At 40.8% G+C, this 23,305-nt stretch overlaps 2 protein-coding genes across 3 annotated transcripts in view; one reads left to right on the top strand and one right to left on the bottom strand.

Moving 5' to 3' along the window:
- RB1 (RB transcriptional corepressor 1) overlaps positions 1 to 23,305 on the bottom strand; it is a 65,597-nt gene that overhangs the window by 10,158 nt on the left and 32,134 nt on the right. The window lies entirely within an intron of this gene.
- On the top strand, positions 18,945 to 21,248 carry LPAR6 (lysophosphatidic acid receptor 6). Of its 2 annotated transcripts, XM_015851812.2 has the most exons (2): positions 18,945 to 19,406; positions 19,537 to 21,248. In XM_015851812.2, exons 1-2 carry the CDS (start codon positions 19,205 to 19,207, stop codon positions 20,424 to 20,426), a joined length of 1,092 nt encoding a protein of 363 aa, XP_015707298.1. In that variant the 5' UTR covers positions 18,945 to 19,204; the 3' UTR covers positions 20,427 to 21,248. The 2 variants fall into 2 exon arrangements, with proteins under 2 accessions (XP_015707298.1, XP_015707299.1); XM_015851813.2 differs by having other exon boundaries at positions 18,946 to 21,248.

Genomic DNA, 23,305 nt, shown 5'->3' with positions numbered 1-23,305 from the left:
ACGTTGCTTTCCAAGAAAGCAGCATGAGAAATCCTGAAGCAACAGAAGAACAGCTTATAAAAAGCAGCTGCTTCCTTAGAGTGGAAAGCAGCATTCCTACAGACAGGAGACAAAGGGGGGGGCACAGCCAGAAATGCAACATTTTCCTTCCAACAGTCCCTTAAAAGCCACAAAATCGATCAGCTCAACACTTCCTACATAAAGCATCATTCTGCTGTCCAAAGTCTGATTCCACAAATGCATGTGGTGCTAACATTAAAATATGACAGCACCAATGACAAATCTTTATGTACAATGACAGCCAGGTACGCAGCAAGCAGTCAAGCAAGTTGCATCACTTGGCTGAAGGCAGTAAGGAAACAAGTAGCAAAACCAGGCCGTTTTATTAGTATTAAAATCAATATGAAGATCCTCTTAATTAAGTCTTTGCTGTAGGAAAAAAAAAACACAAGCACTTTGCTTCTGAAGTGTATCAATAAGATGAGAGTGACTTGAGATTCACAGCTTTTCATACTGTGTAATTTACAAGTTATGCTTTTGGGCAATACTGAAGCTGTTCCATTCATAATAGAACAAAACATATGTTACTGACTCATGACCACAGTTATTTCTCCATCATTTCTCAACCTGACCTTGGACTGATTTGCATCATCTTTCCTTGTATTTAGGAGTGCACGTGCTCCTCACTTGTTTCTTTCAGCGCTGCTCTTGCTGGAAATGCACAGACATGACCTTCTCCACTTCTCATTCTTCTGGCCACTGTGTCTCTTCCTTTTTATTATTCCCACCAGCATGTCGCAATGCTCTGAAGAACCCAAGTTTCTTTCCAAGAGCTGCTACTAATTCATGGTGGATATATCTCCTTCTCTTAACTAAGAGTAAATCCCACCTCATTTGATCCACATTTTAATTACTAATAACTGGAATAGTATTGCTTTCCATAAAACATCAGTACAAGGGAATGGAATTGATGGAGGGTGAGGGTGGGACAGGTCAAGAAATGGAAGCAGAAGCTGCAGTTTTTGAAGTTAACACTTCCAGTTCCAGGTCCTCCTGTCAACCCTGCTCCAACTATTACTACGCAGAGTGTGATTTCACTACAGATAATCACAGGATACCCCAAGTTGGAAGGGACCCATAAGGATCACCAAGTCCAACTCTGGGCTCTAGGCAGCACCACCCAACATCCAAAAATGGCAGAGCGTTGTCCAAACACTCCAGGAACTCCAGCATTAAACATTCTGATAACAAGACAGTGGGAAAGGACACGGCAGCTTGCTACCTATGAAAGGGATCTTACATCATTTTCCCTGTTCCTTTCTCCCTATTTGCTAGTGTTGACATTTATTCAACCTCCACATAAGTCAATACGATGCGCCAAAATGGCAGAAAGTCAATAGAAAATGCCAAACGTCATTTTGAGTTAAATCAGATCTGCAGAGAATTGAGCCAAAAGAGACAGAACAAGCATTAACGTCATGGCAGCAACCACACTAAGGTTGGGAGCAAGTAGGAAAGAGAAGAAAACAGAAAGTATGAAATTTCTGCATTTACTCACAACAACCCATTAAACCAGATGATTTTCACCTTGAATTTTACCCTACAAGAGTTTATGGCATGTCCTACTTTCCACCAGTCAGATGAAGTACAGTAAGCAAAAAAACATACACTGCATTGCAAAATCCGCAAGACACAGCAAGTCCAATGTGCCTTCTTTGGCTCCCCAAAATTCTCATTAAGCTGGTGGTTAATGGTATGATCATAAATAAGTGGTTGTCACATCCCAATTGGTTCCCAGCAATGGTTGGACATCTTAAAACGAGGACTCAATGGGAGACCTATGGCAAAACTTGGTTTTGGTTTCCTGAAGAGTCTGCAGAAACCGTGTCTATGATGGGGTTTGTACATGGTTAGAAAAGGTTATTTAGGTTTTTGACTTGGTGAAATGGAAGGTGAGCATCATGATGATCACAATTTCCATGGTTAAACCATATGTGCTCTTCTCCCAGGGAGAAAGACCACTATTACTTGTAGCTTTCCAAATGCACGGCCACAATGATCAAATGAAAAGCAGATACTGTTTAAATATGTTGAAACATACAGAAGTAAGTTTTGATAATGCACCTACCCTCCACCATACAACGCTCATTAGCTACTGACGGGCTTAATTATAACCCTGCCTTCTTCCTTTACATTAGAACATGAAAATTCTTCTACTTATTGTCGTGTGTTCTGCAGCTTGCAGTGGTTTTTCAAGGAAATGCATTCACCAGAGCTTATTGGTGCAAGTTCTGATTGGCTTCAGTGACGCTATTTGCTATTCAAGATTCCACATCTTGCTTGAACCAATGAAGCGTAATGTCAATAAGCAGATAATTTACCAGTCCTCTGAGTAAGTCACAAAAGAACTTTAACCCTCGGGTCCAGCTTTATCTTGCTGGAATGTTTATCAGTAACTTCTTTTTAAAGTGACATTATTCACACTATCTAGTACAAATTTTATATTGCTTTCTGAAGCTTTTAAGCAACACATCAGGTCAACAGGTCACCTCCAATGCATTCCTTTCACATGAAAGTAGAATTGCAGTTTTTACTTCAGTGCTAAGCAAGTGGTTCAGCATACTAGATGGATAAATTTTACTAATAAAATGAAATGCTGCTTTTCGTTTGAGTCTTCCATGCAACAGCTAGCCAAGCTCCACTTCAAGAGGTGCAAAAAGGGAGAAAGGAAGGACATGAGAGCTAAAATTTCTCACAGTCAAATAAGCATTGGCAGTAGAATCAATAACAAGATAGAAACGTGACTCGTTCCCCTCTAGCAATAACTCTGCAAAACCAAACTGGGAATTATGTGGGGGGCAGATTAGGGAGCAATGATTCCTGCACTGCAAACATCTGCAGTTGTTTTGCCCCAACCTCTGAGCTCCTTTTATGGACAAAACAGGTTGAATTTCTTGTTGGCTAATCCTTATTTGGCTATGATGAAACTACAGGATACATGGATGCTTCCCACTTTCCTCATCTTTACATTAGCTCTGTCCCAACTCTATGTTTAATCGGACTTTGGTTTCCATGAGAAGAATAAACAAATGACCTATAGCCTTAAATAGAGAGGACAACTGCCCTTTTGGGTTTGGGTGTACTCCACTGACTATAAAGGAAGTCCCTTAGCAGCTTTCCTCTCATGCAGTATTAACTGACAGTTCATAATATTCTAAAATCTGCTTTTGCTTTTGTTTTCTGCATGCGTTACACTTCCATTCCTTATAGTAATTTTCTAATTGATTTTCAATTTTTAGTTATTTGTCCACCTTACATTTTAGTATGATGTTTATCACTTAAACCGTGTGTCTCAATGCCTAGTAACACTGTGGGGTTTTGTCCTGTAATAATTAACACCACCACAAATTACTGAGTCAATCGGTGCAATACACCACATTAAGAAACATGTTTTTTCACAGTATGATAAAAGGTAGTTGTGATTTTTGCAAGGCGAAACAAAGCCAATTTAGAATTGACAACTTTGGAATGAAAGCACAAAGACTGCATGGGAACTCCCAATTTCCAGTTCTCTTGTCCAGGACAGAATTACACACTTGGAAAGAAGATTCTTGTTTGAGGTTGTATTTCAGAAATGTTACACAAGAAATGGCACTGAGAATTCTTATTTAGGTTAGGTCTGTCACAGCAAAACATACTTCATGGTCTTAAGGTATTAGCCATGAAATACAAGACTAAGGACAACGTTTTTGTTTCATATATGTACATATCTCCTACTAAACGAGTTGTGTTAATTCAATTATGATTCTGTTAGGACTTTTGTTCATTAAAACAAACATTAACAATTACAGTGCTAATGGTTTAACTCATATAAGAATATTGTCCAATCTGCTTTTAACTCCTTAGAGCAATTGTATATTTCGTACAAGAGGCTCTCCTAGTAATCTCTGGTATTTAAAAAACACCATAATGTTGGCTTACAGAACATAATGCTGTCATCAAGTCTTGTGATAATCTCCTTTTATCTAAATGTGTAATGGGCAGAGGAAGAAAGAAAAAAGGAAGAGAAAAACCAATGCTAACTAGTTGTGGTCACCTGAAAGGTTTTCCTCCTCACACAAAAGGTTTGGAAAGTCATAAACTACCAAGGAAGTGACAAGCACATACCGATGACATTTAAAACCATGTAAACTCCAATGAAGGTTTGAAGTCAAGCATGCAAACAGCAGATATGAATGTGGATGTCCTAGCCCCAAGCTTATTAGGAATTTTCAAGTCCAGTTCTCTCACATTCCAGCTTCTTATAAAATACGAAACAGTTACTGCAGCAAAAAGAGAGCAAATATTCTCTGGTCTGACATTTAGGACCCTTCATAGCTGATTTAGAGACCCTGTTTTAGGTTGTCTCAAGTATATATGCGAAGGTATTAATATGAAATCAAGCAACTCTAATAGGGGAAACAACAGTTTCCTAAAAAAAAGAAAGAGACATCTGAAAGCTTAGTGAGAAATGAGTTCAGATCTCTTCAGTTAACAGCAGGCAGGTCAGGTCCTAACAGCCAGGCTATGCATTTTAAACTAGTGTTGCTTTAAGTAAGGCTGTAAATCCATTATCTTTACAGCTTCTCTCCACTCCCAAGACTATTCTTCATCAGGTGGTTCTGTATTAACCAACCCCCTATGTTTCACAAGGTCTCTAAGCTGAAGATCCTGGATCATCTCACTACAAGATATATCATAGAATGGTTTAGGTTAGAATGATCTTAAAGCCCATCTAGACCCAACCCCCAACCACAAGCAGGGCTGCCACCCAGCAGCTTAGGCTGCCCAGGGCCCCATCCAACCTGGCCTTGAATGCCTCCAGGGATGGGGCACCCACAGCTCCTCTGGGCAGCTGTGCCAGGGCCTCACCATCCTCTAAGCAAATAATTTTTTCCTAACATCTAGGAATTTCCCCCCCCTTTTTTTTTTCAGCTTAAAGCCATTTCCCCTGGTTCTATCACTACTAGACTGTGTAAAAAGTGGTCTCCCTCCTGCTTACAAGCTCCCTTCGGGCACTGGAAGGTCTTTCACAATGAAGCAACTGACACATCTACAACCCAATCACAGTTGAATATTGAAGAGAAAAATGAACCACGGCCTTTAAGACCATTCCCATTTGCCATGACAGCGAAACTACCTTTTCAAAGAACTACTTCAAAAGGAGTTTGAAGACCAGCCTACAAACAGGACTACATTTTCATTCAGCTCCTTCTGTGTTTAAACTACTCAGGATGACTGTGGGAAGGCTACATGACATGCAGTAGGTTCCCACATGAGTTTCTTCAGCAGCTTTTCTGCTCAACGTTTGCATGGCTTTAACCACTATTTAATTCAAAACAAGGCTCTCTGAGTAACTAAGGAGTTAATATTCAGCACGTTCAAGCCTTCACTACACAACTAAGTCAGCATAAGCCAGTACTGCACTAAAAGACACAGTTTCAAACCACAGAACTGTGATTTTTTTTCTGTTCTGATGATTTTTTTCTTTCTTTCGGGTGAGGGTTTCTTGTTTTGTTTGAGCCCATTTGACAGGGGAGGCCTCAGGCTCAGCTTTACACTCTGGGCAGCTTCCCTGTGTACAGCACTTTATGGCAATGCCAGTGTTTGCACGCTAGATCAAATAAAGAGACAAACAAGCAGCTGTAGGATGACATGAGCCAGCATCTTTCAGTGGCAGCACCAGCATCAAGAAATGGAAGACAATGCAAAGAGATCTGGTGATTTTCAATGACTGGATGATAAAGTAGCCATTGTACTTGATGACAAAAATAAAACCAAAGGGAAAAAATGACCTTACGTTTACAATCCAGAGGGCTCTGAAGTCACTGTTAATTTTAGGCGAGATATTTCGAGTCGGTGTGAGTAATTCTGAAAATGCCAACTCATGGCTCAGAAGTACAAGTGTAAAGAACTATGAGCAAAGCACTAAAATAGAATTATCGTTATGCCTGTACTGTAACCCACAGCGTAGCAAAATCAGTCATCGAACTAAATTAGCAGGCAACAAAACTGAAAGCCAAAAAAACCAATTATTCTTTTTGCATACAGCCTGAAAGTACAGCCATGGAAGAAGCCAGCACAAAACACTGCCAACATAAGAAACACTTTGCTTCTAAAGACAACCATGCACAAAGGTCTACAAAGCATTACAGAACACAATAAAACCCTTGCTATGTATTTTTGCTGAACGTTATCTATGCAAATTACACTGTAGGCCTGTCCTGCGCATAGTTTTTCCCCACAGGAAGTTCCACACGCCTCTTCCAGACAGATCTTTGGTCTGAACTGGTAGTGCTGCTAAAGAAACAACCTTATCTGAAGTCATTAGCATGTTTATTACCTTGCTCCCAGTTGTAGCCGGGCTTCAGTATGAGTCATCTCTGACACATCTCACTTGCCAAGGCTTTTAAGCAAAAGCCAAAAGTCTCAAAGACAAAGGGAACTCCAACCGGTCTTTTCCTTCTTAGCACAAGAAACTGTGCACAATACATAAACTAAAACCCTCTCCATGTGAGCCATTGGACTGTCGGAAATGGTGATGCGTCAGGCAGCAACAAAATGTCCTGCCAAAAATCTCGAGGCTGAGAACTGTATCAACAACCTTAAACTGTGAAAACATTACCGAGTGTGAAGACTTTGTCAGCAAAGCAAGAAGAGATGCTTTAGAGGACCAAAAGTATTAAGAACAGTACCTCTGTAATTATTCTCATACATGAAAAATCATTGCATGCAGGAGCAAAATAGCACTGAAGCACTTACCTTCTTCAGAAGAAAGTGTGTGTCACTAAATTTTGGTAAAGAGGATGAATTTAGGTAATTACTGTGGTAATAACCAAGCAGATCATCACAGCACCATATCACACTAAGCTCCCTCTTTCCAGTTGTTTCTATTCTAATTGACTTACACAGTTGCTGTTCCCAGAACAAATCAAGAGTTCCAGGAATTATTTTTCCTAAGTACAAGTGTAGACACAACATTGTCCTCAAGTCTCTCTTCTTCCACCTGGCAAAACACTCCAATGTGATTACAAGGCAGCATTAAGTGTGGATGAAAACAAGCAACTTTGCCTGCCCCTACATCAGGCAGGAAACAAGCCTGTTACCTCTTGTTTTTGTTGCTCTGTGTGCTGTGATGCAGGTCATGGTGCACCAGCTCAGCCCCTGCATGATCGATTGCAAGAACTCAAAGCACTGAAACCTCTGACTTCAACTGGCAACATGTATCTCATGAAAAAACACTACATGTAAGTTTCCTTCAAGTACCAACAAGGTGGCATCTCTTGGATTTTTGGTTTAAGTCAACAATTGGGATTCAAGTCCAATTTTCTTCCTAGTTCCTTGTTAGCTGGACAAACATAGGCATAATACATCACCAAGAAATCTCTTAATCCAGTTGAAGCAGTAAGCATGCCAAAAAACTCTGCACACAGCCCTCTTTAAAGAAGCACAACGGTATCTTTTAACACAGCCAAGGATTTGCTGAGTTACCAATTGGACAAAACCTGATACAACAAAAGTCTGCCAAGAACGTGCATCGGTACCATGAGTTGCAAATACTGCCTCCAGTTGAACGCTTCTGCCTTGGAAGCAGTCGGGTAACAGTCAGATAAGATGTGATACCATAAAGACAGAGAGCAGTGCATGGGAATTCTTGGTTGGACTGACTTTTAAGGGTCCTTCCCAACCCAAACTATTCTAGGATTAATCAGCCTTCATTAAAAACACATTTCTCCTAATCTGAGAATAAGAAACTCAGTTTTGACAGTATGACACAGAACAGTAGGAAAATCATAAAGACGCCTCCAAACTTGTCAATAATTTGTCTGGACAAAAACCTGGCACTACAAACTATATATGTATGTTTTAATGTTACACTCATTTCACTTATGTTCATTCATTATTATGTATTTTTCCTGCTGCATTCTCCAGAAGTTTTACAGTCAATGCTGTAGAACTAATTCTAATATTACAGGACTTGTTTGCTTGCCACCCAGGCTTCCTTCTGGTTGTTGTCTCACTTCTCCCCTTCCTCATTAGGGCACTTTCACCAATGCACGGCTTTGGCTGGCTTCCTCAACTAAGATATAATGTTTGACTACTTGATATCACGTGATATAACTGTTAATTATTACTCCATATAACATGCATGGTTTTCAACTCACTTTGGCAGTTTGATTGATGGTACAAAGAATGGCTGGAGGAAACTATGCTGCCATTCTGAATTATTTGATTAACAAAGAACAGTTCTGCAGACAGCTGCAGCAGTCAGGTGACAGTACCACAAAGTAGTCAATCTTCCCATTTTTCAGCTTCTTTGAGGCAGTTAACAAAACAATATACCATGCTACGTTCTTTCTTAGCTCTCTGAATTACAGGAACTGCCATGTAAAGATAAGTGACTTTAGCAAAAAACATGTTAGCGGACAGAAGCGCTGGAGCACTGAAATGCTGTGACAAAAGCAAGTCAGATCAAGAGATAAACTCTGCTGATGCCTATGAAGTACACAAGCCTGCACTTAGAGCACTCTGCTTTGCAGAGATCACTGGGTTCATTGAATCCAAATCCTGGTTCCATGCAGGACCACCCAATAATCCGACCCTATGCCTGAGATCAATGTCCAGATGCTCCTTGACCTCTGGTAGCTGAGGACCGTGCACGCAGCCCTGGGCAGGCTGTCCCATGTCCAATGCTCTCTGGTGCAGACCCTGTCCCCAGCCCCCAGCTACCCCTCCCCTGTCACAGCTCCATGCTGTTCCCTCAGGTTCTATTTCTATTGGCATCTCATTAAAAAACAGTAACACACACAGAAAAGAATGTTATGACCTTCCTTGAGGTAACGGAGCAGAGATGTCACACGATACACAAAGTACAACGATCAGCAAAACAGTAAATATGAAATTATCAAATGATCAAAGCTCACGTTTCCCCTGACCACACTACATCATAAACTAAATAATAGATGTGACGCACTGGAACAGGTTGCCCAAGGAGGCTGTGGATGCCCCATCCCTGGAGGCATTCAAGGCCAGGCTGGATGTGGCTCTGGGCAGCCTGGGCTGGTGGTTGGTGACCCTGCACATAGCAGGGGGTTGAAACTGGATGATCATTGTGGTCCTTTTCAACCCAGGCCATGCTATGATTCTAAGATAATAAACATCTTGCTGCTTACACAAGAAAAATGTCACATTATTCAGTAACAGTGTGTTTTTGACATATATTTTTATTCAAGCTTTCTGATTTTTTAATTGCCAGAAATTCTCAGTCATTATTAAATGGAGCAAAACCCAAAGTCTCAACGTTTCTGATGAAATCACTGCATTTTACAAGTCCTATTTTGAGAAAATTGAAGTGTTCTGCTTCAAGTTTTACTTCCTGAAATTTCAGGAAAATGAAATTAGCTTCTATAGATTTTTTTTTTTTTAACTTATTTTGATTATTACCATTTGAAAAGCCTTTTGGGAAGAAATTTCATTGAAATTCATTCCCACAACAAGCTTAGACCTTGGAAATACATTCTCCAACAGAAAGCATCTCACCAGCCTTATAGAAGTCGCCCAGAACATTTCCCTCTCGTTCTCCAATTCCATAATGCGTAAAGACTGCACATTATACAATGACGCAATCCAATGTCTGTTGAATTTTACAGCTTCTCTTTATTATTTTGCACTTGAAAGACAAACCGTAACTGCAGCTTCACCACTTCTCCTTATCCCACCCTTCACATACTTTCCATTTACAGCCTTAAACATGCAGTTCAATACTGAAGCTCCGTGTGTTCCAGCTGTGTAGATGTGGAATAAAAGATGTGGTAAGGAAACAGAGCATTTTCACACCAACTCACTCTTAGCCATATATATATATATATAAAGTTCTGTGCATTCCAGTGTTGTTCTCTCTCTCTCAAAGGAAGATAGACAAATAACACATGGAAACAGCTACCAAATGTAAAGAATTACTTTCTTTGGGATGCAGTTTTACTCTGCTGCTTTTGCCTTTACTCTATAGAAAATGCCTATTTCTGCTTTTGGCTACTGCCATATCTGTTATGGGCAGCTCCACTGTCATCAGTGCAAACATAAAACCAAAGCATATCTGCAATGTATTACAGTCCTAGATACACTCACAAGTGGGTGAGAACAGCAGGCAGAAGCCTTACATGGCAATGTCTGTTTAAGGGAATCTCATAGAGGCACCTCAATTCGGATGCAATAATCACTTAGGACTTGTCCCGCCAAGTAGATTTCTGTATATTCTGAACTCTCCTTTTTTGTCACCCAGTGATTCAGCCATAGCAAAAGCAGCAGACAGATGTTACCACTAACTTCCAGTGAACTATGTGGGTGCGAATCAATTCAAGTCAGACACACAACTGACAGTCGCAACCTGAATTTCCCTCTCTGCACCCAACTTCCTTGTCTTTCTGTTTAACTGCACGCTACACAGGGTACCTGTGGCGTGTTTGTTTGTGGTTTTTTAACAATCTAGATTGGCTGACATGAGTCACTAGATCTTAACGTGACAAGGAAAATGGAAACTGATGCCAGTACTGAAGACTGGCAGCTCAAAGCATCTGCCACACTGCAATAAGAAAACAAGCAGCATCTTCAGTGCCGATTGAGTGTTAGGCTGTCACGCTGCATCACACCCCTATGGATCTCAAACAGCAAAGCACAGCGTGTTACCACCCATCCTTATGGTCCTTAATGAAAAAATTACTCAAGTATACATGGTTCTATTTTATTAGTAGCGCCACTACTTCAAACCATTTACGTTAAGATAAATTATAGGCTGCGACATCAGAAATGGTGAACTCAGTCTTGAGCTTAGCAGACACTTCTAAGCCTCACACGGCCAACGCTAAGTTAATCTCAGGCCAAGTGTCAACACAGATAGAATTTGAAAGCCTTAAAGTTGAACATCCGACCATGATGCTGACTGTAAAATTTCACCGTTGGCTTAAATCGGTGTATGTGCACTGGTACGTCCCTAAAGGCGCCTGAGCATCTGCGCCTTGAGATCTGTCCTCTATTTTAACACAGAAGTACACAGTCAAAATAATATCTGTAAACAGAGGTAGGAACTCTGTGGTCTTCACTAAGTAACAGGTACCAATGCACTCGGTCTCATCCCTTGTCCCCATATCAACCAATGTCTTTTTTTTTTCTTTCAAAACTTGTATGACTGGTAACTACAGATAATTTCTGATGCTTTCAAAACTCCTGCTTTTACCACAGAACTGAAGGATTCGTGTAGCCAGAAGTTAATTTTTTCCACCTCTATCAGTGTGCTGCCAAACTGTCACAGATAGCAGCTGACAAAGCTTCACAAAACCCAGAAAAGGGAGCAAATGGAATGCATGACAGTGTACACTGCCAGCCACCAGCTGGATCTCACTGTGACCTTTGCAGTCTTTGACGTTAGCACTGATATGACCAAGGAAATTATGCATTTGCTAGGATTAGTTTCAAACTAAGTAATTCTCCTCATTCAGATCACTTTCATGACCTAGAATTACATTGGGGAACATAACCACACCACATGGATGGCTCACTGGAAACTGCAGAGGAAGGCTTCTGATCTCAGGGCTCGGTGGAGATCACTGAGGCCACGGGGAGAGACTCCAGCCTCGTCTCTTTAGACAGGGCCACCCCAACATCTATCTCCCAGAATGGCTCACCTCTTCCAAAAAGTCTACTAAGAAATATTCACGTGGTGAACCTATTTCCGTCATGAAAGATGTCTTTTCAATAAAGATTAAGAACCCCGAAGAAGCTTATCTGATGGAAAATAATTGCTTCTCCTTTTTAGAATTATGCTGCTTTGGTTGGTTTGGGTTGTCCTACTCCATTATTTCCAAGATTTCAGCAGAAAATTAAAGAAGAAATAGTCATGTGAGAAGCATGCCCTGCGTCCTTCCTCCAAAGTTTGGACATTATGCTCTTAATTTCTAGGTAGCACCTGATTGAAAAGTAACTGCCCAAAGTGGTCAACACAACGGAAAAAGGAATGAAGCGCTGAATTTGTGTTTCAGCAAACTGGGCTGGAAGGAAAGAGCCACGGTAGGGATAAAATCAGCTGAAGTATTTATAAGGCTGTTTACCGGTACTAACAACACGCCACATAATCGTTCACAGCGATCTTACGACGCAGAACTTAAAGAGGTTTATTTGCTGACTGACACTTCTAGCAAGTAATAGTTCTTCGCGTTAATCAAGTCCAAGATCTGCTTTTTGGCAGCGGTTCTCCCCAGACAAGCACTTTCATGTCAGGATTTATCTTGGCTAATTAGCTCAGCAGCTTGAACAACTCTTACGAAAGTTTTTTCCTAACTCTTCTTACATTCTCGTTTTGTGAAGGAAACCAAAGTAATACTATGGTTGTTTTAAAAAAAACCCAACTCTGTGAATACACATAAATCTTAGAGAACGACTACAGTAATTTTTTTCAATAGCTTCGTCATGCTGTCCTTTATAGGGAAGAGAACAGGAATGTGGTTGTGTGATCTCTGACAAGCAGAGGTTAAAATCCTCTCGTATAAAGGCAGAGGCTTTACTTTGTCAAAGTTGCAAGAGGCTGCAAGTACTTGATGTGGTGGCTGCAAGTAATTTGGCATGGAAGTGAAATGTGTCTTAAAGACCTACGTGGATAAATAGCACTTATCTTCACACGGAACCAGCCCACCTCAGTTCTGGGAAAAGAAGAATGGGAATAGATGTTGGGCACAAGTTTTGACTATAGGCCTAAAAAAACAACAAGTAATTACCTCAGAAACGAAACAAATTATAATCTCCTTTCTCTAAGTTCTGACTGTCCCCATTTCATCCCGTATGTCTGGAATGGCTTCCAAAATAATTAATGAAGTGCCCTCAATCTTCTTCTCAGAATTCCTCGTCTTCTCTTCATATGCTACCTGAGTTTTCAGTTCTTTTGTGAAAAAGTCACATTTCTACACCTGCGTTATTCTGCCCATTTCATTTAAACTCTGAATTTCTAATACTATGACTGAGGAACTACAAACTTAAGTAGAGCCTGAATATACCGGTCTTAAGGAAGGCCGTTTTATTTATATTTATATACACAAATTTGAGAGAAATTTCACATCTAGTAAATATTTCAATCACATTTGCAGAATGGTTGAATAAATGCCTTCTTTTAATTAAAAAAAGACTTCAAAACTGCAAACAATTCAGGTATCTCATTCTTATTAAGGCATGTTTCTTCCTACTCAACATTTCAGAAATTAGCTTCATCCTATTCCTACCCATTCTAAGTAACATTGCTAAGACTGCTTACCAATCCTAATGGAAACATCTTCCTCCTGCACACTTTTTAGCTTTTCATATTTGTGATCCTTTACCTTTTAGCTCACTTAAAATCACTCAATTCAAAGCTTAAAGCCTGAAAATACCGTATCTTACCCAACTACCAACTAACCTACCGTCCTCTTTACTCTGCTTCTACGATGCAACTGTCTGATGTCCAATGCATTTCGAAGGACAATTTCACACCACCCCTTTACAAAATACACTGCACTGCACCTGAAGAAGTCTTCCTTGATTAATTGATAAAGCACAGTCTAAACATCCTCTTGAGTTGTATCTGGATACCCATTTTAAACTGCCTGCTCACAATGTCACTGCCCCATAAGCATGACTATATAGAGGGGTAAGAGGGTAAAACTGGCATTCCATAACCCAGAGACACAGTTGCTGTGGAAGGGAAAGAACTTCTGCTAGGACTTCCATGAGTTGCACATAGAATGCAAACCAAGAATCTTTATGCAAATATTTATCAGTCATCTCTGTGGCATCAAACACTGCTATAACTGTCCATGTGTATTTATAATGCAAATGCCCAATCTGCATATCCCACTATGCCATTTACATACTTCTAGGGAAGACTCATGTGTTAATTAATATAACTGGAACTTTAATAACAAAGCTCTTTTCACTGTTAGACGCTGCATATTCCTATCAGTGCCATTACAAGAATTATTTCCAAACTTGCCGTTCTGTGCTTGAAAAAAAGATTAACCCCGTATTTTAAGGTTGCATCCAAACTCAACAGAAACCAACAAATACCAAGAATAAGCTTTAAGACAGAAGCACATGATACTTTCTCAAATAAAATATTCTAGAAGTATCTTGTATGACATACGTCAGGACCTACTTCTGCACTTTTCCCCATCACTGCAGGAAATTCTTCCCTGAATCCTGCTCCTTTTATGCAAAACAGAATGAAACAAGAAGAGAAAAAGTCAAATCAGTAGCATTTTAAAGATTCTTAATAAGTCTCTCAAGAATTTCCCCTGTAAATTAAGAGTATTTATACACTTCAAGTAGACCCACAAGTCTTACTAAGGATTACATTATGCTAATGGATACTGCAGTCCCTGAACGCATTCCCAACAGCAGCACTTCTGGGTTCCACTTCAAAAGAGGAGTTTCAGCTTGGAGAGAAAAGCAGCAGAATATATTTATTTGCCTCTTAGTTACTTAAAAGTGATTAATCAACTTATGTTCATTTTCCTCTCAAATCATATATGGAGTGTTCAAGGCTGGATGGGGCTTTGAGCAACCTGCTCTAGTGGGAAGCATCCATGCCTACAGCAGGGCAGTTGGAACTAGATGATCTTAAAGGTCCCTTCCAACCCAAACCATCCTATGATTCTCTATCAACTTCGACACAGCATTCCATAATAAACATATACTCTCTGTACTCTTTATTATAATATTAGATATGAGGGACAGTACAAAAAACAAGGAAGAGATTTTTTATTGCTAAAGTGGTCCAAAGAAACTGCTCGTTGATACATGGACATACAACAGCTATAGAAAGAAGTGTTTCAGAATACACCACCCCACAATCTTAGAACTTGACTAAAAATGGCATTTTCAATCTAAGATTTCCACATTAATTGCACATATTTTTAAGAGCAAAGAACTAAATCAGTCCTTCAAGCTTGATCCTTCATGCCTGCCTTGCTCAGAGACACCAACAAAGCATCTTTGCTACACTGGCATCTAAAACACTGCCTCTACATGAAAACAAGGAGTGGGGGGGAAAGGGCTCCAGCAACTTTAATTTAACCAAAAGGAGAGAAATTGTTTCCTCTTTTTGCAAGCAGGAAAGGAACTGCTGTGCTTCCTATAAAGGAAATTGAAACAATTCTGAAGAGAAGAGAGAAGCATTTCAGATGTGCAGGAATTAAGAACTCTTACTTTGTTCTGGGCTTCCTTTTGTTCCTTTTTAAGCAATTAAACAAATTGTTTTAACTTCAAGAACACAAAAAACTTCAGCTTTTATTACCTGTTTATCCTTTAAACAAATATTTGAAAGATTTTGGGCATCTATGAATTAGATCACAGATGGTAAAACAATAACTAATCCAGAAAACTGGCTATAGAAAGTCAATCCAAACTCCACTTCTGGTGGAAAATACTTACATTTTCTTTTAACTCTTACTTGTTATTGGTATGTGCAGTTTCATTTGCATCAAGCCAGCACATTTCCTGATATGTAGGAGTCTTTTACTGGCAAAATAATAGTCATCCGGTATTAGTCTGGCTAGGTAACAATTGTCTGTTCACCACAAAACATGGAACACTCATTTTACGACCTGTCTGCTACACTTGGGGTTTTGCTATTGTTATTTTGTTTGTTTTTAAGGAAAAAGGCAATTTTTAGTGTGCTTTCGTAGGGTGCTCTGACAGTAATGCCTCCTATCTATTTCCATGGAAATGACAACAGATACAAAAAGCACGAAAACACTTTGATAGAGCAAATTCCCAGCTCCAAAACACTCTTTTTCAATATAGTCACCACCATGAGCTACACGTTTTCAGCAGCAATGAGTAAGAGCCTCATTTGCAAGTAAAGCAGCTGTAGGACCCAGCCAGCAGCAGCTGCTGCTTCAACTGCTGCTTCTTTGTGGCCCCAGATGTCCTAGAACAGGCTCCAGTGGAAGCAACCCGCTGCTGAAATGCACCACCCGCTGCCTCACTGTGCTCACATCCACTGACTGGTCTCCATAAGCATTCAGTGAGCACTTCAATGGAGTTGCTGGGTGCCGTTTTTTTTCCACATGGAGAACAGTCTAGGCTTTATAACTATTACAATCCCACATTTAACAAAGGGTTCTGCATCCAAGAACTTCCAGCTCATTTAACAATTCAGATGGCCTCACATCACAGAGAAGAAGAGAACGAACTCTTACGCAGACAGAAGGAACAATATCACAGAAAACTTTACCAATATTGGAAGAAAATATCTGTGACACAACCAGAAACAGACTTCCTGGCTCCCCATTTCAACCATTAAAAATCCCTTCCTGTACATGCAGACACATACACTCAAACAGGAACTGGAATAAATAGACTAAAAACACTTCAGGAGTCATCGTTACCTATGAAAATGTAAAAATAACATTTGGGGCAAAAAAAATACAATCCTGCCTGGGTTTGTCTTCAAGGCAACAAATAGCACGAGTTCTTTTGCATGAGCTTGTTGAAGTGGGAACAAATGACTGCTGTCTTGCAGATACATCTCTACAATTAGAACATCCATTTCTTTACACTGTAACAGAGCTGCATGCGGTGCTGCACATTTCTTTGCAACTCAAGCAGAACTACTGATGCTAAAAGCTCCTGCCTCTGTGTCCTAACTGGGAGCAAACTAGGACATCTGGGGCCACAAAGAGGCAGCAGTTGAAGCAGCAGCTGCTGCTGGTAGGGTCCTCCAGCTGCTTTACTTGCAAATTACTAGAATTACAAGGATTCTTCCTTCTATGCAGTGCTAGAACAGATCTGCCATATAAATTCAACATCCTCAAGGGTGCAAAGAGTTCTTTATCTCCCAGCTTGGATATCTAAACTCTGGCAAGCAGAGCTAAGGGACACCCAACTGAAGAAGCATACAAAATCCACTCACTGCTGAAGTGAGAGATGATTTCCAGCATTACATCAGCTCTTGGCTTCAAGAAGCCCATGCTCACTCTCCCATTACTGCCTCCCTTGTTGACGGAAAACGAGCTCACCTATCACTAGCAACAAAGCCTAAGATATTCTTGTCTTTGGAAGAACAGGCAGACTCTAATACACATCACCCTTCAGCAGCATCATCACTTCCTTTGCAGGAAAACCCCCCCAGGCCTGCAGGGCCCACCCTGCAGCTGTTTCCTCCTGCCTGCCCCCACCTCCCCACTCCAAAGGAAGGTTTGCTGGCAGCAAAGGTGTGGTGTGTAAGGAAGGTCATTACCATGTGAAATCTTTCTCCTGAGACCCAATGCAGGATGCATAAGAAAGAAAAAAAAAAGCTTAAAAATCCCCTTTAGCCCCAAGAGTCTGTTGGGGAAATAATATTTAACCACACGTTACATCTGCTTTTGCAAGGGAAAGCCAAGAAACGCATCTTTATGTTAAGCTACAAATTCAGTGAAATAAAGACTCTGCCATATTCACCTTTTCACTGCTCTGCCTTAGTTATAGATTTCAGAAATATTAAAATATATATGTATTTCTAGTGATTACGCACCACTGAAGAAAACTGCTTGACTTCACCTCCAAATCAAGGTGAAGTGGTTTCACAGATGGAAAACTGAAATGATATATATATATTTTTTTAACGTTTCTGAATTTTGTTTGAGATATCCTACATTAAGAAACCATTCCCAAACCCTGTGCTGATATTACTTACTCTCCTTTACAACAGACTGGATGGTTTCTGGCTACCAGAGCCTTGCTTGCACACAGCTGATTAAAATCCTGTTCAAAGATCCACACCACCCAGCCAGATATGAAAAGGTTTGTTGTTTGAAGACTTTGAAACATGCTGGGTTTGTTGCCAGAAGTCAGCGAGTCTGTCCATGCTGATACTAAATACACAACTCTATCTAAACAGGGATGCATCTCCTACCTGCCTTCCCTGAAGGCATAAGAGCTGCTTTAAAAAAAAAAAGGGAAAAGTATTACTTAATCATTTAATTAGTTACAACATGCTTTCATTTCATTAATCAGTGACTAATGGGAATATTTTGGGCACGTACGATAAGTGCCCCACTGTATTATCAAAACCAACTGCACAGTGTAGTGTGTGAAACATGCTTTGTAAAAAGTGCCACTGTACTGATTAGGAGTAATCTGGCATATAAGATAATATTTATAATATGAGGAATCAAGTCAATTCAGCTGAATTAAAGGATAAGAGGGAACGGCCTTAAGTTGAACGAGGGCAGGATATTAGGAAAAGTTTCTTCTTGGAAAGAGCAGTGAGGTATTGAGACAGGCTGCAGTCACCATCTCTGGAGGTGTTCCAGAACCGTGTAGCTGTGGCACTGAGGAACGTGCTCAGTGGGAATAGTGATGGGCTGATGGTTTGGACAAGATGATTTTAGTGGTCTTCTCCAATCCTAATGGTTCTATACGTTTCCTAGCACAGGTTACAGCCTCTCCTCCCACTGCCCCACACCTCAGCTGAGGGAACATCCCAGGGTTGTCCCAGGTCCGCCATCCCTGTGCCTCACCCTCTGTGTAAATCATGAGGTGAAATTAACTATCCATTAGTTTTACTTTGTCGCTCGTTTAGAACATACTGGCGTATCGGGGGAATCAACACAGAGCACCTCAGCTGATTTGGTGCGATTAACGTGTAATCACAAGCAAACACGCCTTCCCAAGAGCGTAAGCTTAACTTCAGCCGCACATAGAACAGGAAACCCCAACGAGGAAACAGATTAACCTTTAGGCGCGAGAGGCGCTCAGACACACGTCTCCTCACAGCGGGGCGAGCCTGCAGCCACACCACAGACCCCGGGAGGGCAGAGAGAGCAGGGCAGCCTCTCCTCCCCGTGATGTCACGCTACGAATGAGCCCAGCTCTGCCTGCCCCCTCCCCTCCCCTCCATCCCCGCCTCCCGCAGGAGCCGACACGCCGCGGCGCCGCCCTGCCCTCGCAGCCGCTCTGCCTCCTGCCCGCGGGGTGAGCCCTGCGCCGGGCTGCACAGCTCGTTGTGCAGAGAGAGCTGAGGGAAAAAAAACATGGACGACGTGAGATGCAGCTCGGAATAAGGCAGAAAGTTTTTTTCGCCGGCCCCGTCCGACCGAGGGAGGAAAGATGAAGTAAGCAAGGCTGGCGCTTACCTGGTGTGCCGCAAACAACGTGCTGTATGATTACAACAGCGGTGGGAAGAGAGGAGCGAGCTCCTGGAGATGAACCCCAGCACACACAGCGCTTCTCTGAAGCTCTGAGGAGGAGCAGAAGCACATCTACAGCAGTGCTGGAAGCTTGTAAAAGTTGCCCTGAAAACACTGGAGAAAGCTGCGCATCACAGCAATTGAGGCTTGGATTTCTGATAGACCATTATAATGGTAAGCTCTAACTGCTCCACTGAGGACTCCTTTAAATACACTTTATATGGCTGTGTCTTTAGCATGGTTTTTGTTCTCGGCCTCATAGCCAACTGCGTTGCTATCTACATTTTTACTTTTACATTGAAAGTGCGGAACGAGACCACCACGTACATGCTGAATTTGGCAATATCGGATCTGCTGTTCGTCTTTACTCTGCCCTTCAGGATTTATTACTTCGTGGTAAGGAACTGGCCCTTTGGAGACGTTCTGTGCAAGATCTCCGTCACGCTGTTCTACACCAACATGTACGGGAGCATTCTGTTCCTGACCTGCATCAGCGTGGATCGCTTCCTAGCCATAGTGCACCCCTTTCGCTCTAAGACTCTTCGCACCAAAAGGAACGCCAGGATCGTGTGTGTGGCGGTGTGGATCACCGTGCTGGCAGGAAGCACGCCGGCGAGCTTCTTCCAGTCCACAAACAGACAAAACAACACGGAACAAAGAACGTGCTTTGAGAACTTCCCTGAATCCACCTGGAAGACCTACCTATCCAGGATCGTTATCTTCATTGAAATCGTGGGGTTTTTTATTCCCCTCATCTTGAATGTCACCTGTTCTACCGTGGTCTTACGGACTTTGAACAAACCGCTTACGTTAAGTCGGAATAAATTAAGCAAGAAAAAGGTACTCAAAATGGTTTTTGTCCACTTGGTGATATTCTGCTTCTGTTTTGTGCCTTATAACATTACCTTGATACTTTACTCTCTGATGAGGACGCAGACATGGGTTAATTGCTCGGTGGTGACAGCGGTCAGGACTATGTACCCTGTCACCCTGTGCATCGCTGTTTCAAACTGTTGCTTTGACCCTATAGTGTATTACTTCACCTCAGACACTATTCAAAACTCAATAAAAAACAACAGGTTCACCAGAACACGTGATAACAGGTTCTCTGAAACGCCACTGTCAGACAACTTTCTGCAACACAGCTTTCAGACCATAAAAATGAAAATATTCGATAGTGACTCTCCAAGATAAACTGCATTAGGAGACTGTTGGGACTGAACTGGAATTAGAAGCCTGCACGTCTCTTCAGCTGTGAAAATATACGCTGGTCTGTAAACGTTACTTCTTCACGTTAGAAAATGTTTATGATAAGACTGTAAAAGTGTTAACAGTACACAGAGAAAGTATTTTAAGAATTTCTATCAGATGTCTGTTTTGACTTGTTTTTTTTTATGTTAAAAAAAAACCAACCTTTTGGTTTCAGCCTCTGTTACGAAAGCCCAAAGACTGGTTTGTCAAGTCAGAGAGATGGAAAATATTGTTTTTTTTCCAAAATTAAAACTGCTGTTTTTAAATAATCCCATCAATTCCCAAGTTACTGAAGACAGGGGGGTGAAAACTGATTGGTTTACACTAGACTCCAGTTACTGATCATATTGGTCATGTAAGTTCAGCTAACATGCCTCCTTCTGAGTCTCCTCCTCCCCTCTCCCTCCCTTGCTCCTAAACCCCTATTACACCCAGTAGCTTCCTCCCTTATTGTGGTTGTGAGGAGCTTCAATCGCTGTGCTTCAAGATCTTAATTCCTCCTGAACCTGCCCTCTACCTCCCATAAGCAGTAAATTATGTCCCTATTGCTGTTCCCATAAAAAAACAATAGGTATCTTCCCCTCCACTAACATGCCTTTTCTTCACAGCTCCAAACCACACCTTCTCCTGCATTATCTAAATTAACATGCCTACCTTAACCTCAAGAACAGTTATTCTCAACACGTTCAGCTTTACACGGCTGTTTCTGTTTCAAAACTAGAAAGAAAAAGACTGTTCTGTGCTTCCACTTATCTGATAGAAATATTCTTCCTCCACAAGCCTTGCCCTCATAAAGAAATTAAATCTTCAGGTAGTTTAGGGCTTCTGGAAACATGTCAGAAAAACTGGTTTTTCTTCTCGTCTCAGTCTCAGATGTCTGTGCAATTATAACTACAGGAACCTCTGATGACTGAAGCGAGTGCTTTAGGTACAATACAAGCTAATTAAACTCTTCTGTGAGAAGTTCTTCAAGTTTTAAGCAAAATAACATCCCCCAAGTAAGGTAATTCAATCTCTTAGCAGAAAAAATACGACCTTTGATAACTAAAAATAAGTATACGCATTAGCCAAAGTATTTCTTTCAAGAAACTATTTAGTTTCTCAAAGCAACTCAAGCACAGTAGTGTTCAGAATGAACTTTTCTCAGTCTCTGTCTGAGAAAACTTTGATCATTAACATTAGCATTTAATATCTCAAAAGCTGTTCTCTTGCAAGCTTACAGAGCATAAAAAATTAATTACTTGAGCAAAATTAATTGAGATGCTTTGAAAAGTCAAAGCCAATATAATGAGAGAAGTCTATAATGTTACAAACAGCAGTGTATACACAGGAGTGTTTTTTAATGTTCTGCTACATACGTTTCCTGGCTATTAAAACACTGTGTGCACTTTCCTCGAAATTAATTTAACATCCCTGTTACATTCAATAAATACTTAAAAGGTAGAAGTAAGCGTTGGGTTTTCCTCCCCACGGACAATGGAGTGAAAAAGCAAATTAAATTACATTGTTGATTTAGGGCAGTCAGTTGCAATACAGCTACAGTACTACTAAATGCACAGACACAATGCTCTAATTGAGGCACTTTTCAGGGCAGTATCTGAAACATGACTCAGTGCTGGCCAAAACGCATACTGGGCTATCGCAGCACATTATAGATACACTTTGTCTGCAGCGCTTTTGCATGATTATCATAAGTTGTACGTTGAATTACTAATTCAGCAACATTCATTTCTTGTAGAATGAGTAACTTGAATTTTCCATTTGTTGTGGTCATTCTCCATGACTGCTGAAAGGAAAAGTCAAATACTGTGAGCTAAACTACAGAGATAAGCATATAAATCTAGACTAACAGTCGGAGATGGGCAGTGCTCTTCGTTGGGAAACCTTAATCTTCTGATTTATCTTATGGAAAAAAAATGCATGAGAAAAAACATTGCGTGTAGAAAACTTCTATGTTTCTAACATAAGAAGTCACCAAGAAACCCAGAGTTCAGAAAGCAGATACACATCCCAAATGTCTTGAAGAGCGCGTTTAATATTAGGAATGACTGGGAAAACAAAACAAAACAAAGCTTTGCTACTGGTATTTGTAGTCAGTTGCATTCTTCACGTAAAAGAGGAAGGTCTGAAATTTAGAGTATCTGTTACTTGAGAAATTCCTGATCTGACCAACTGAGAAGAGAGGGAACAAACCTGTATTTCCCCTGGAAAAGCTGATATAAGACCACGCTACCAGCTCGACAGGATTGAATGCAGCTCTCCTCCTTTTCCAGTTCTGTAGGAAGATTATCCTAGAGAGCAACATTCCATGGGTACTTTCCTGAACAGCTGCACCCCTTCGGTCTAATCCTGCCTTTGATATCAACTCTGCTGGTAGGAGCTCATGCCAAAATTTAAATCTAGATGAGGAGTTAATCTCCTAAATCATGCCAAGGCATCCCAATAAAAAATGGCTTACAATGACAGGGCTCCCGAGTATCTTAGAACACACTGCATGCAGCACTTCCTGAAAGTGCTGTATTTTTACTGGAATGGTTACACAGCAGAGTTTCAGAGTCTGTTTTAAGAGCCACAACACGGAGATTTGTTCTTTGTATTTTAGTTTCTTCACATACAGAGTGCGGATACTGCCCGCTTAGCATGAAAATAAAAGCAAATAAAGTTTAGAGTTTAGAGTTGACTCTTTCGATCTATGGCAAAAGCAGTTGCTAACTGGACAAGAAACCATCCGTTCCAAAAGAAAAGGGGAAAAAAGCATCAAAAATAACATTTAGCGTATCATTACTTCAACAACAAAGTATTTCCCATTTTAAACTTTTAAT

Source organism: Coturnix japonica, chromosome 1 (assembly GCF_001577835.2).
Source record: "Coturnix japonica isolate 7356 chromosome 1, Coturnix japonica 2.1, whole genome shotgun sequence".
Taxonomy (NCBI): Eukaryota; Metazoa; Chordata; class Aves; order Galliformes; family Phasianidae; genus Coturnix; species Coturnix japonica.
Note: the sequence above shows the minus strand (reverse complement) of the source record. Positions and strands in the feature narration are given on the sequence as shown.